General features: G+C 47.9%; 1 protein-coding gene across 1 annotated transcript in view; it reads right to left on the bottom strand.

Moving 5' to 3' along the window:
• The window catches only part of LOC134928620 (vasoactive intestinal polypeptide receptor-like), a 279,693-nt gene that overhangs the window by 13,432 nt on the left and 250,700 nt on the right, over window positions 1–15,561 (bottom strand). The window contains exon 11 of the mRNA XM_063924545.1: window positions 6,469–6,598. Coding sequence (XP_063780615.1) covers window positions 6,469–6,598 — 130 coding nt within the window. The remainder of the gene's footprint in view (window positions 1–6,468; window positions 6,599–15,561) is intronic.

The raw sequence follows: 15,561 nt of genomic DNA, 5'->3' as shown, positions 1-15,561 counted from the left end.
CCTCCTCATTAGGACACAGGTGATCTCCGGTACTGTAACCTCCTCAATAGGACACAGGTGATCTCCGGTACTGTAACCTCCTCATTAGGACACAGGTGATCTCCTGTACTGTAACCTCCTCATTAGGACACAGGTGATCTCCGGTACTGTAACCTCCTCATTAGGACACAGGTGATCTCTGGTACTGTAACCTCCTCATTAGGACACAGGTGATCTCCGGTGCTGTAACCTCCTCATTAGGACACAGGTGATCTCCGGTACTGTAACCTCCTCATTAGGACACAGGTGATCTCCGGTACTGTAACCTCCTCATTAGGACACAGGTAATCTCCTGTACTGTAACCTCCTCATTAGGACACAGGTGATCTCCTGTACTGTAACCTCCTCAATAGGACACAGGTGATCTCCGGTACTGTAACCTCCTCATTAGGACACAGGTGATCTCCTGTACTGTAACCTCCTCATTAGGACACAGGTGATCTCCATTACTGTAACCTCCTCATTAGGACACAGGTGATCTCCTGTACTGTAACCTCCTCATTAGGACACAGGTGATCTCCGATACTGTAACCTCCTCATTAGGACACAGGTGATCTCCCGAGCTGTAACCTCCTCATTAGGACACAGGTGATCTCCGGTACTGTAACCTCCTCATTAGGACACAGGTGATCTCCGGTACTGTAACCTCCTCATTAGGGCACAGGTGATCTCCGGTACTGTAACCTCCTCATTAGGACACAGGTGATCTCCTGTACTGTAACCTCCTCATTGGAACACAGGTGAGCTCCGGTACTGTAACCTCCTCATTAGGACACAGGTGATCTCCGGTGCTGTAACCTCCTCATTAGGACACAGGTGATCTCCAGTACTGTAACCTCCTCATTAGGACACAGGTGATCTCCGGTACTGTAACCTCCTGATTGGAACACAGGTGATCTCCGGTACTGTAACCTTCTCATTAGGGCACAGGTGATCTCCAGTACTGTAACCTCCTCATTAGGACACAGGTGATCTCCTGTACTGTAACCTCCTCATTAGGACACAGGTGATCTCCTGTACTGTAACCTCCTCATTAGGACACAGGTGATCTCCGGTACTGTAACCTCCTCATTAGGACACAGGTGATCTCCGGTACTGTAACCTCCTCATTAGGACACAGGTGATCTCCGGTACTGTAACCTCATTAGGACACAGGTGATCTCCGGTACTGTAACCTCCTGATTAGGACACAGGTGATCTCCGGTACTGTAACCCCCTCATTAGGACACAGGTGATCTCCGGTACTGTAACCCCCTCATTAGGACACAGGTGATCTCCGGTACTGTAACCTCCTCATTAGGACACAGGTGATCTCTGGTACTGTAACCTCCTCATTAGGACACAGGTGATCTCCGGTACTGTAACCTCATTAGGACACAGGTGATCTCCGGTACTGTAACCTCCTGATTAGGACACAGGTGATCTCCGGTACTGTAACCCCCTCATTAGGACACAGGTGATCTCCGGTACTGTAACCTCCTCATTAGGACACAGGTGATCTCCGGTACTGTAACCTCCTCATTAGGACACAGGTGATCTCCGGTACTGTAACCTCCTCATTAGGACACAGGTGATCTCCGGTACTGTAACCTCCTCATTAGGACACAGGTGATCTCCGGTACTGTAATCTCCTCATTAGGACACAGGTGATCTCCGATACTGTAACCTCCTCATTAGGACACAGGTGATCTCCGGTGCTGTAACCTCCTCATTAGGACACAGGTGATCTCCGGTACTGTAACCTCCTCATTAGGACACAGGTGATCTCCTGTACTGTAACCTCCTCATTAGGACACAGGTGATCTCCGGTACTGTAACCTCCTCATTAGGGCACAGGTGATCTCCGGTGCTGTAACCTCCTCATTAGGACACAGGTGATCTCCGGTACTGTAACCTCCTCATTAGGACACAGGTGATCTCCTGTACTGTAACCTCCTCATTAGGACACAGGTGATCTCCGGTACTGTAACCTCCTCATTAGGGCACAGGTGATCTCCGGTACTGTAACCTCCTCATTAGGACACAGGTGAACTCCGGTCCTGTAACCTCCTCATTAGGACACAGGTGATCTCCTGTACTGTAACCTCCTCATTAGGACACAGGTGATCTCCGGTACTGTAACCTCCTCATTAGGGCACAGGTGATCTCCGGTACTGTAACCTCCTCATTAGGACACAGGTGATCTCCGGTACTGTAACCTCCTCATTAGGGCACAAGTGATCTCCGGTACTGTAACCTCCTCATTAGGACACAGGTGATCTCCGGTACTGTAACCTCCTCAATAGGACACAGGTGATCTCCTGTACTGTAACCTCCTCAATAGGACACAGGTGATCTCCTGTACTGTAACCTCCTCATTAGGACACAGGTGATCTCTGGTACTGTAACCTCCTCATTAGGACACATGTGATCTCCGGTACTGTAACCTCCTCATTAGGACACATGTGATCTCCGGTACTGTAACCTCCTCATTAGGACACAGGTGATCTCTGGTACTGTAACCTCCTCATTAGGACACAGGTGATCTCTGGTACTGTAACCTCCTCATTAGGACACAGGTGATCTCTGGTACTGTAACCTCCTCATTAGGACACAGGTGATCTCTGGTACTGTAACCTCCTCATTAGGACACAGGTGATCTCCGGTACTGTAACCTCCTCATTAGGACACAGGTGATCTCCGGTACTGTAACCTCCTCATTAGGACACAGGTGATCTCTGGTACTGTAACCTCCTCATTAGGACACAGGTGATCTCTGGTACTGTAACCTCCTCATTAGGACACAGGTGATCTCTGGTACTGTAACCTCCTCATTAGGACACAGGTGATCTCTGGTACTGTAACCTCCTCATTAGGACACAGGTGATCTCTGGTACTGTAACCTCCTCATAAGGACACAGGTGATCTCCGGTACTGTAACCTCCTCATTAGGACACAGGTGATCTCCGGTACTGTAACCTCCTCATTAGGACACAGGTGATCTCCGGTACTGTAACCTCCTCATTAGGACACAGGTGATCTCCGGTACTGTAACCTCCTCATTAGGACACATGTGATCTCCGGTACTGTAACCTCCTCATAAGGACACAGGTGATCTCCGGTACTGTAACCTCCTCATTAGGACACAGGTGATCTCCGGTGCTGTAACCTCCTCATTAGGACACAGGTGATCTCCGGTACTGTAACCTCTTCATTAGGACACAGGTGATCTCCGGTGCTGTAACCTCCTCATTAGGACACAGGTGATCTCCTGTACTGTAACCTCCTCATTAGGACACAGGTGATCTCCGGTACTGTAACCTCCTCATTAGGACACAGGTGATCTCCGGTGCTGTAACCTCCTCATTAGGACACAGGTGATCTCCTGTACTGTAACCTCCTCATTAGGACACAGGTGATCTCCGGTACTGTAACCTCCTCATTAGGACACAGGTGATCTCCGGTACTGTAACCTCCTCATTAGGACACAGGTGATCTCCGGTACTGTAACCTCCTTATTAGGACACAGGTGATCTCCGGTACTGTAACCTCCTCATTAGGACACAGGTGATCTCCGGTACTGTAACCTCCTCATTAGGACACAGGTGATCTCCGGTACTGTAACCTCCTCATTAGGACACAGGTGATCTCCTGTACTGTAACCTCCTCATTAGGACACAGGTGATCTCCGGTACTGTAACCTCCTCATTAGGACACATGTGATATCCTGTACTGTAACCTCCTCATAAGGACACAGGTGATCTCCGGTACTGTAACCTCCTCATTAGGACACAGGTGATCTCCGGTACTGTAACCCCCTCATTAGGACACAGGTGATCTCCGGTACTGTAACCTCCTCATTAGGACACAGGTGATCTCCGGTACTGTAACCCCCTCATTAGGACACAGGTGATCTCCGGTACTGTAACCTCCCCATTAGGACACAGGTGATCTCCGGTACTGTAACCTCCTCCAGGTGGCAATGACGGATTGTCTCTGCCAGCACCCACTGTATTTATATAGGGTTTTTTTTCCTTCTGCTTTTCAGCAAAGTCTTTATATAATCAGATAGAGCTGTTCAGTTCTGTTGACCTGAGATAGGACACAAACCTGCTCTATGGATACCAGAGAAGGGCACAGAGCTGAACTGTATCACAGGGCAACACAATGACAAACTCCTGGGAATATAAAGACAAAACTAAAGCGAATAAGCCCAAAGACAGATGGTGTAGTGTACGGCGCAGGCAGAGAGTAATGACGCCACACACTGACATAGTCCGCCGCAGCCGCTCCCAAATATAGGGGAAACGTACTAATCTGCAGAGAAACTATAATGGAGGCAGCAAACGTTTCTATGAATTGAGTTCATTTATTATCCTTATGTGTATCGCTGTCAGATCGGCTTTATTATAGATACAGTTCCGTTCTCTTATTAGCTATTACGGTAACTGGTAGATTTGGATTCTAAAAGTTCCGGTGTCATTTACAGACAGGCTAACAGCGCTCCGTTCTGCTGTATCCATAGAGAAAAGCATACACCATCATTCCTATGACTTATATACAGTACACACTGACACTAAGCTGGCAACTAGAGGGACAATGTGTTACTTTGTAATTCAGCTGTAATTCATCAGTGGACGTCAGAGATTCAAAAACCATAAAATGTACTGTAAGTGCTGTAAGAAAATAATTGTACTATGGGACAACAGTGAATGGAAAGCGGAAAGTCAGCCTCTAGTTTATCAAAGGTATCTCAGTTCACTCTACTGCAGACATTCCCAACCGCGGTCCTCAAGGCACACCAACAGGGCAGGTTTTAGTGATATCCAGGCTGCAGCACAGATGGTTAAACCAAAATAACTGAGGTACTAAATAAGTCACCTGTGTTCAAGCCTGGATATCACTAAAACCAGGACTGTTAGTGTGCCTTGAGGACCGAGGTTGGGAAACACTGCTCTACTGTATGCCAGTGCATTCTAGGGTATACAGCAAGCTCTAGTCGGGTCCACTGCCCTCTACTGTATGCTAGTGCACTCTAGGGTATACAGCGTGCTCTAGTGAGGTCCACTGCACTCTACTGTATGCCAGTACATTCTAGGGTATACAGCGAGCTCTAGTGAGGTCCACTGCCCTCTACTTTATGCCAGTGCATTCTAGGGTATACAGAGTGCTCTAGTGAGGTCCACTGCCCTCTACTGTATGCCAGTGCTCTCTAGGGTATACAGCGTGCTCTAGTGAGGTCCACTGCCCTCTACTGTATGCCAGTGCACTCTAGGGTATACAGTGTGCTCTAGTGAGGTCCACTGCCCTCTACTGTATGCCAGTACATTCTAGGGTATACAGCAAGCTCTAGTCAGGTCCACTGCCCTCTACTGTATGCTAGTGCACTCTAGGGTATACAGCATGCTCTAGTGAGGTCCACTGCCCTCTACTTTATGCCAGTACATTCTAGGGTATACAGCAAGCTCTAGTCAGGTCCACTGCCCTCTACTGTATGCTAGTGCACTCTAGGGTATACAGCGTGCTCTACTGAGGTCCACTGCCCTCTACTGTATGCCAGTGCACTCTAGGGTATACAGCGTGCTCTAGTGAGGTCCACTGCCCTCTAATGTATGCTAGTGCACTCTAGGGTATACAGCGTGCTCTAGTGAGGTCCACTGCCCTCTACTGTATGCTAGTGCACTCTAGGGTATACAGCGTGCTCTAGTGAGTCGCACTGCACTATAGGGAGTACATTTACACAAGGTCAATTTTAAATTGTTCTACATCGATGTTGTGTTTCAGGGGCTAAAACGCACAATTACTAACAGATTATTTGTTATGTCGATTTTTAAATGTTAGTAAATGGACCTTTAGTAAATGTACCCTTTGGTATCTAAATGCAATCTATTGTGTCCCAGTGCACTGTAGGGTATCTTAGAGAATTTCAGTACACTCTAGCGTATCCCAGTGCACTCTACAGTATTCCTGTGCACTCTAGCGTATCCCAGTGCACTCTACAGTATTCCTGTGCACTCTAGTGTATCCCAGTGCACTCTACAGTATTCCTGTGCACTCTAGTGTATCCCAGTGCACTCTACAGTATTCCTGTGCACTCTAGCATATCCCAGTGCACTCTACAGTATTCCTGTGCACTCTAGCATATCCCAGTGCACTCTACAGTATTCCTGTGCACTCTAGTGTATCCCAGTGCACTCTAGTGAATTCCACTTCACTCGTGTATTTCGTTGCCCTCTAGAGCATCCAAGTGTATTCTACAGTATTTCAGCTCACTCTTGTGTATTCCAGAGCATTCTAGTGCATCCCTGTGCACTCTTTAGTGTATCCTAGTGCACTGCAAGGCATCCCCATGCACTCTAATGTATTCCAATGCACTCTAGTGCCTGGTACCATTTCCAGTTGTATCCACTATATAATGTCTAGAAAAAGAGAAGTTGCTGTAATTTCTACCTGAAAGGACCCAAGAATGAGCTCGACGACCAGTTTCACCTCCACCTTAAAGTTGTGAGGAAAGAACGCAAACATGATATAATGGACGCCAAAGAGCGGGATCAGGAGAAGCGTTGACTTTGCCAGCCTCCTGGAAAGATAGAAATTGTGCTGCGTTATTACATGGTGTACTGTACGTACCTGCAGAGAGTCAGGGGCATGTGATACACTGCTTATAGCATCCTCTCCAGCAACAAACCCATTCACTTTCTATAAAGCTGTAATCCAGACATTTCCACAAGAGAATGTTCCTGAGAACAGCCCGTTATTCAGACTTATACATATTAGATGTGGGAGCCGACACATAAGAGGTTACACACTGCACATAAGGGGTGATGACATAATGTTAGGAAAACTGGCTACTTTCCTATACGTATTATAACGTACAATATGGTGACCCTACGTACACGTACACAGATCTGCCTGTCTATAACACCTCGCTATACTATTGTGCCATACTTTCAAGATTTCAATGTTATGCAGGTATACAGTGACACCATCCAACCCCCATCCTAATCAACTTCATTCATATATTGCTTTCCTCCGATAACCCCCCTACATATAATGGGGCTCTGTGCACAGTTTTTCCATCCTGAACCTTATTATAAAGTAACGTTCTGTATTATTGTAATAACCCACATTCACCAGATTTACTGCTTTTATACATCTTACAGACTTCTGGGTGTATATTTCCCATTATACAGATGTGTCCTCTTACATCCTTGCTGCAGTCACGCTAAACAGCCCTTCAAGTCGCGCTATGCCGTGGCAGGACTCGGCAGTGCCAAGCGCATTTTTTTTCTGCAAACATGCGTGCTAGACGCAAAATACTGTAATAGGACGCACGAACAGCTTCTGCGGATTAAAATGATATGCGGCATGCCTATATTGTGTGTAACTGCGGCTGTATCTGCATCCGAAAAGCCACGTTCAGGTAAACACTGTAGCATAGCATGTTGTATGCAGATACAGCCGCAGTCACACACAGAATATAGGCATGCTGCATATCATTTTAATCAGCAGAAGCGTCTTATTGCATTACATTGCGTCTAAGATGCATTTTCACGGGGAAAAAAAACGGCAAAAAGGCGCTCGGCATGGAGCAAAGAAGTAAGAGGACACACCTGTAACCCCATTGTGGGCTGTTTCTTTATACATACAGTATTAGCACATATAATTGGGCCCCTTACAGAGACTGACATTGTCTGAGAGAGAAGAGTCAGACATGATCGTGTACAGTACACAGAATAAACCTTTTCAGTCATACATGATCCAGCAAGTCTGAGCTTACTGGCACCATTCTGAAAAACTCGCTGTGTAGATTGATGCTGGAAACAAAAATATGCGACGAAGAACCACGGGCATAAACCAGGAACCACGAGCATCGCCGCCGCCGCAATCAGGCCAAGAATCAAACTGGTCCCAAAGTCACAGCCGCAATACGAACAAGTTCAAGGCCCTTGAACCAGAAAAAAGTTGATCAAATTCTAAACAGGTCTGAGTTATTTGGGCATCTCTATAACAATGAAACCAATTAGTGATGGGAACAATTGGCAGCACGGAGGCACAGTGGTTAGTTTGCTGCCTATCAGCACTGAGGTCAAGAGTTTGAGTCCAACCAAGGCACTATCTGTGTGAAGTTTGTATGTTCCTCCCACTACCCAAAACATACTGGCGCTTTAACTTGCTCCAGTGTGTGAGTGTACATGTGATAGGGAATATAGGAGTCTATTTACTAAGCCTTGGAGAGAGATAAAGTACCAGCCAATTGTGTTTGAAAAATGACTTTAGATAGGCAATGTGGGATCCGGACCATACATCTGCAATGTTTAGGGCGACATACATTAGGTCAAGAGTGACAAAAGGTCACAATGGACAAAAAGGTCGATCTATGAAAGGTTGACACTAGAAAAGGTCGACATGTTCAAATGGTAGACACGTTTTGTTTTTCATGTATTTTTACTTTTTCCCTCCTGGACTATCCATGTCACAAACCATAACCTTTAGTAACCTTGTGTCCGAAGCGCGGCGAGCAAAGCGTCTCTACAAATGGTGGTCCCAGATGGAAAAACTATCCGCACTTACCCCAAAAATGCAAACAAAGTGTGCTGACCATTTTAGTGTTGACCATCGCCATGTCAATCTTTTCACCCTGTCGACCATTTGTCAATGCCGACCTAATGCATGTCGACCTAGACCGCAAGGGGCTCTTTTGCGCTGTCCCCACTGCCGGCATTCAGACGGTCGGGATATCGTAGTAGACCCATTCTATACCACACCTAATAATGTAGTGTCCAAATATTTCTCTGTCTTCTTCCAGAATATGTAAAGAATTACAGAAGTGGCCACACGGCTGCAGCTGTGACTAAGATGCACGCGCACGCCGGCGTGTACGCGCATCACGGCAAACAAGGTGTACCCGCGCCTGGTCACAGCCACAATGAGTGTAGATACATCTGCAAATGTGTACAATAGCTAATAAAGAAATACACTGTAATGTATACACACACAATATAATTAACAGTGCAAAGATTATTATTAGGCTTAGGGGGTCATTCCAACCTGATCGCTCGCTAGCTATTTTTTGCAGCGCTGCAATCAGATAGTCGCCGCCTATAGGGGAGTGTATTTTTGCTTTGCAAGTGTGCGATCGCATGTGCAGCCGAGCGGTACAAAAAAGTTTTGTGCAGTCTCTGAGTAGCCCAGAACTTACTCAGCCGCTGCGATCACTTCAGCCTGTTCGTGTCCGGAATTTACGTCAGACACCCGCCCTGCAAACGCTTGGACACACCTGCGTTTTTTCCAAGCACTCCCTGAAAACGGTCAGTTGACACCCACAAACACCTTCTTCCTGTCAATCTGCTTGCGATCGACTGTGCAAATGTATTCTTCGTTAAAACCATCGACCAGCAACGATCCGCTTTGTACCCGTACGACGCACCTGTGCATTGCGGTGCATACGCATGCGTAGTTCTGACCTGATCGCACGACAGTGAAAAAACCTAGCATGCGATCAGGTCAGAATGAGGCCCTTAGAAAACAGTACAGCACAATACTTAGTAGTGGATTTGCCAAGACCTTCTTGGACTGTTGCTGCACATCAGGCTAACTGAGCAGATGGTTAGGGGTCAGCAGCCAGTGGTGCTATTACTGTATGGTCGGCTCTCCCTAGAGGCCAAGACAGGCAGAGCTGGTGTACCTGATCAGGTCCTTCATAGGTTGCAGACAGCAAGTACAAGTTAGGGCTTCTCAGATTGACTGAAAGCATAAATACTGTAAGTGAAACAAGGATTTAGACAGTGGCGTGACTCGGTAGAGCCAATCGTATTTATGTGCAACCTTTTCCATTTAAATGCATCTAAGTGGCATTGCTATGTCAATAGGACGCACAAGCAGCTTATGCTAATTAAAATGATATGCGACATGCCTATATTCTGTGTGTGACTGCGGCTGTATCTACAGTACATACGAAATGCTACGTTACAGTGTTTTCCAGGAAATCACTGTAACGTAGCATCCTGTATGCAGATACACCTGCACTCACACACAGAATACAGGCATGCATCATATCATTTCTCTAGCATCCATAAGGGATATTGGGGAATCTAGTACGATGGGGTATAGGCGGGGTCCAAAGGAAATTACAATAATGTATACATACATGTGTACACAGGGAGCGCTAAATATTCATAATTATCTAATTTATTTAGACAATAAAAAATAGAATGACAATGCACAATTTAATAATAATAAGATATATCAATTAAAAAATTAAAAACCATATCAAATGGACATCTCTCGTGGAAATAAACAACTCAGTTGCTGGTGTTAAAGGGTCCAGATTAGGCTATTTACCAATAATTACTGAGCAAGTCCAGAATCCTAGTGTATCGTTAGTGTCACCAGCAAGTAGCTTTTAACTGTTAAAAGATGTACTGTAGCAGTCCAATGCCACTTAAATTTAAGCTCACCGCTGTTGGAAGTGTTTCCAAACTCCCATCTATTGCTGTTCAGTGGTGTCCCCGTCTCCCCTGCAGGCTTACCAGTGTGCGCTGATGAACCGTGGCCGCACAGCCGGACGTCTCCGGCAGTGATGTGGAGCCTGATTTGCAGACTGGGGGAGAGAGCTGGATGCAGGCAGCACGGAGCAAAGTGGTGACGGATAGATATAAGTTGATTTCCACAGAGAAATTGTAGGTTCCTTGACGCGTTTCTCCGCTATAGGTAGAGTAGCGGTTTCATCAGAAGGTATCAAAGGAGCCAGTGCACTTTAAATTTCTTCACTGGGTGTGCTGGCTCCTCCCCTCTATGCCCCCTCTCACAGGCAGTTTAGAAAAAAGTGCCCTCAGGAGAGGATGCACACTCTGCAGCTCCAGAGAGTTTTCTTCAATTTCTTTTTTCGGTTTGTCATTTTCGGTATGCTGTCTGGGCAACAGCATACCTGTGTTGAAGGGGGGGGGGGCAGTCACCGGCCTTCCGAGGTGCAGAGCCGCTTACCCGCTGCAGGACCACCATCCTGAGGGGTTGTTGTTCAGCGGGGCACTGCGCCTTTGCTGTCACAGCCGCCGCACACCCCTAACGCTGGCTGAAGGTGACATCGGTGGTAAGTACAAACTGGGGGCCCCGGTAAGGGGGTACTCTGGTCCAAAGTGCGACTAACCACAGGCGCGGTGTACGGGGCCCTCCCGTGGGGGTCCCGCTAATATCCCCCATGTAGACTGGCACAAAACCGCTAGAACTAGCACTTGTGTGATGTTTTTTAGCTGTAAGGAGACTTTGCCAGTATAAATATATCAGTGTATCTCCAGCGCCATTGGAGGGGACGGAGCTACATCAGAGCAGGACCAGAGGTGTTTTGGCACCTTCCTCTGCTTACTGCAGCCATCTACAGCACTTCCTGATTCCTCAGCCACGCTGGATATCTGGCACATGTGTGACACTCTGAAAGAGTCCCCAATTACCTGAATGTATGGGCTATGGTTATTATATATATTGAGCACCATCGCTATGGACTGAGACCCCCTGAATGAGCCCCATTTCACTAGACGGCACAGTGCAGGTGAAGGGGTTAACGCTTTTGTTTGCTTTCCGGGTGACATCAGCAGGACTGGTGAGCAGGCGGGCAGTGGGACCCAGAGTAGTGGAGCCGCAGACTCCCTGAGCGGGAAGGCTGGCTGAGTGCGGATTGGACAATTCAAGGTGGGAGTAGGAGGCGGGGTTCGCGCCTGTGAGGTCTTGAGGAGCTGTGCTAGAGGGAAGACGCGCTTAAGAGAGCCGCACCGAGTGACCTGACCGCCGATCGGGAGTTTGAGCCGAGCGAGGAGTTGCTAGGGCAGATGTTACACAGACCTCCTCCTCTAATGCAGGTCCTCAGAAGCGTGGTTTACCTGCTCTACTATCTGACACAGATGAGGAAATAAAGGAGGATGGGGATGATTTGGATCCCGTTAATGGGGATTCTGATTCTGCTCAGGGTATTGAACCCCTAATTTTGGCTATAAGGGACGTGTTGAAGCTCCCTCTGGAGGACGCTGCGTCACAGCAGTCGTATTTCTTTATTCAAAACAAGCCTAATGTCACTTTCCCTGACTCCGCAGAGTTAGATGACCTATTCAAGCTGCCCTGGAAAAATCCAGACAGAAAATTCCAAGTGTCCAAAACATTTTGCGCACTTTCCCATTTGCTCTTGAAGGTAGGAAGTTTTGGGAGGAACCCCCTGGGGTATCAGTCTCTCGCCTGTCCAAAAAGGCGGTGCTGCCTGCCCCGGGCTCCGTTACCATGAAGGATCCTGGGGATAGGAAGATAGAGACTACACTCAAATCTATTTACACGGCAGCAGGTGTCTCACAAAGATCGGTCATTGCAGGATGGTGGATGACCCATGCCATTCATTCCTGGGCCACTCAAATTCAGGTGGGCCTCTCGGGGGATATGCCCTTGGTCACTATGGTGACCCTCCTAAAACACATTCAGGACACTACACGTGTCCTCTGTGATTCACTCAAGGAGATGGGGAACATTAATGCTAGGACTTCTGCCATGGCGGTGTCGGCGCGCAGGGCCTTGTGGTTGCGTCAGTGTATTGCGGACGCAGAATCCAAATGGAATCCCTCCCTTTTTCTGGGGAATGGCTCTTTGGGGTTGAGTTGGATACTTGGATTTCCATAGTTACGGCTGGGAAATCCACGTTTCTCCCCTCTGGGGCCCTGCCGGTGAGACGCTCCTATCCAGGGCCGTCTGTCCAGTCCTTTTGGTCTCACAGATTTCGATCTAAGGCCAGAGGTGCCTCCAATGCGACTAGAGGCACCAGAGGCAAGTCCAGAAAGCCTGAAAGCACCAGCTCTCAGGACCAGTCCACCGCTTCTGCTTCCACTAAGGCCTTAGCATGACGGTGCACACCCACCCCGAGGGGATCTCAAGGTGGGAGCTCAACTGCATTACTTCAGCTGCATCTGGGAGACTTCCTGTGAGGATACCTGGGTCAGAAATCTCATTTCTCAAGGCTACAAGCTGGAGTTCGACGCTGCTCCTCCCCAACGATTTTTAAAATCAGGTTTACCAGCTTTGGAGGATATGCAAGTTACATTGCAACAGGCCATCCAAAAGTTGGTCCAGTCCCACGTCATTGTTCCAGTACCAATACCGCAATGCGGCACAGGGTTTTACTCCAACCTGTTTGTGGTACCGAAACTGGGCGGTTCGGTAAGATCCATTTTGACTCTAAAATCCTTGACTCCTTATTTGAAGGTGTTCATGTTCAAGATGGAATCCCTGTAAGCAATGATTGCGGGCCAGGAAGAACGGGAATTCATGGTCTCCTTGGATATCAAGGACGCCTACTTCCATAATCCGATTTGGCCGCCTCATCAGGCGTACCTGCGGTTTGCCCTGCTGGACGATCACTTCCAATTCCAGGCACTGCCCTTTGGCCTGTCTACAGCCCCGAGGGTATTCACAAGGTGATGGCGGTGATGATGTTCCAACTCCGGGTCCAGGGGCTCAATGTTGTCCCTTACCTGGACGATCTTAAGATAAACATGATGGCTTCTCGTCTCCACAAGAAACTTCCCTGGGGGCTGTTCATGAACCAGGGACCCTCAGAAGAGGGCAGTGGATGCACTTGCGTCGCCTTGGCGTTACCGGCTGGTCTACCTGTTTCCTCCGATTCCGTTGCTCCCAAGGGTGCTAAAGCAAATCAGGAATCAAAGAGTCCAGGCAATTCTGATTGCCCCGGACTGGCCTCGGAGGGCGTGGTACGTGGATCTCCTGGGCATGTCCGTCAAAGACCCTTGGCCTCTACCACTAAGAAGCGATCTTCTTCGACAAGGACCATTCGTCTACCCGGACTTAGGGCGACTTCGTTTGACGGCATGGAGGTTGAGCAGAACATCCTAGCTTACAAGGGATTTTCCAAGAAGGTTATTGCTACCACGGTTCAGGCAAGAAAGCCGGTGACGTCAAAACACTATCATTATATCTGGAGGAGATATGTCTCTTGCTGTGAAGAACGCACGTATCCGCCTGCTGAGTTTCATTTGGGCCGTTTCTTATGGTTCCTGCAGGCGGGTGTGGATAAAGGCTTACATCTGGGTTCCATTAACGTCCAGAGTTCAGCCCTCTCCATTTTCTTTCAGAAGAAATTGGCTGTGTTGCCAGAAGTTCAGACATTCTTGCAAGGGGTACTCCTCCTTTTGTGCCGCCTATGGCACCCTGGGATTTGAATGTAGTGTTGGATTTTCTACAGTCCTCCAGATTTGAACTTCGGATGACAGTAGAAGACAAGTACTTCACGTGGAAGACAGTGATGTTACTGGCCCTGGCTTCTGCTCGACGTGTCTCAGAATTGGGGGCCTTATCGTGTAAAAGTCCATACTTGGTCTTTGACGAGGACAGAGCAGAGCTCCGGAATAGACAGCAGTTCCTGACGAAGGTTGTCTGTGCGTTTCACTTAAATCAGCCTATTGTGATTCCATCCAGTTCTGGCGCTTCTGCTCCTCCGGAGGCGTTGGATGCTGTGCGAGCCTTGAAGATCTATGTCAAGCGTACAGCTCAGATCAGAAAGACGGATTTCTTGTTTGTGCTCTATGATGCATGGAAAAAGGGTTGTCCTACTTCAAAGCAGTCCATTGCTTGTTGGATTAGGCTTACGATTCAACATGCCTATGTGTCGGCAGCCTTACTTGTTCCACAGTCTCTGAAGGCCCACTCTACAAGATCAGTGGGTTCATCCTGGGCGGCAGCCCGTAGAGTCTCGGCCTTACAACTTTGCCGAGCTGCTACCTGGTTGGCGAAGAACACTTTTGTGAAGTTCTAAGTTTGATACCCTGGCCAAAGAGGATGCCCAGTTTGGGCAGGCGGTGCTGCAGCAGTCTCCGCACGTTCCCGCCCATTCTGGAAGCTTTGGGACGTTCCCATCGTACTAGATTCCCCAATATCCCTTACACTCTTTGTTTTCATATTGCCTTCTCTTATATATGTCCTTTCTCCTTCGGGCACATTTTTACCTATAAATGCCTGTGGGAGGGGGCATAGAGGGGAGGAGCCAGCACACCCAGTTGAAGAAATTTAAAGTGCACTGGCTCCTTTGCACCCCGTCTATACCCCATCCTAGTAGTTTCCCCAATATCCCTTATGGACTACGAGAAAAGGATTTACCAGTAGGTAATTAAAATCCTTTTTTTAATTAGCATAAGCTGCTTGTGCGTCCTATTCACATAAGACGCATTTTCAGCATAAAAAGATGCAGACGTTAGCAGAGCTTCCGGGTCATCAGACCAGGCATTTCCTGCTGCATGGCGTATTGAGGCAAGATGTATGAGGACAAATCTGTATGTAGCTCCATCCTTCATACATCATTCTAATGTGTACCCAAGACCCGGTATGTCGGCCTGTCGGGTGTGACATAATGTCACACACATCACATTGGGGGCTGATAGGGTGATACATCTCTACCCTAGTACCACCTACCTATAACTGAGGCAGGATAATGTCACACACATCACATTGGGGGCTGATAGGGTGATACATCTCTACCCTAGTACCACCTACCTATAA

Source organism: Pseudophryne corroboree, chromosome 5, assembly GCF_028390025.1.
Source record: "Pseudophryne corroboree isolate aPseCor3 chromosome 5, aPseCor3.hap2, whole genome shotgun sequence".
NCBI lineage: Eukaryota > Metazoa > Chordata > Amphibia > Anura > Myobatrachidae > Pseudophryne > Pseudophryne corroboree.
This window is presented reverse-complemented; position numbering and strand designations above follow the sequence as displayed.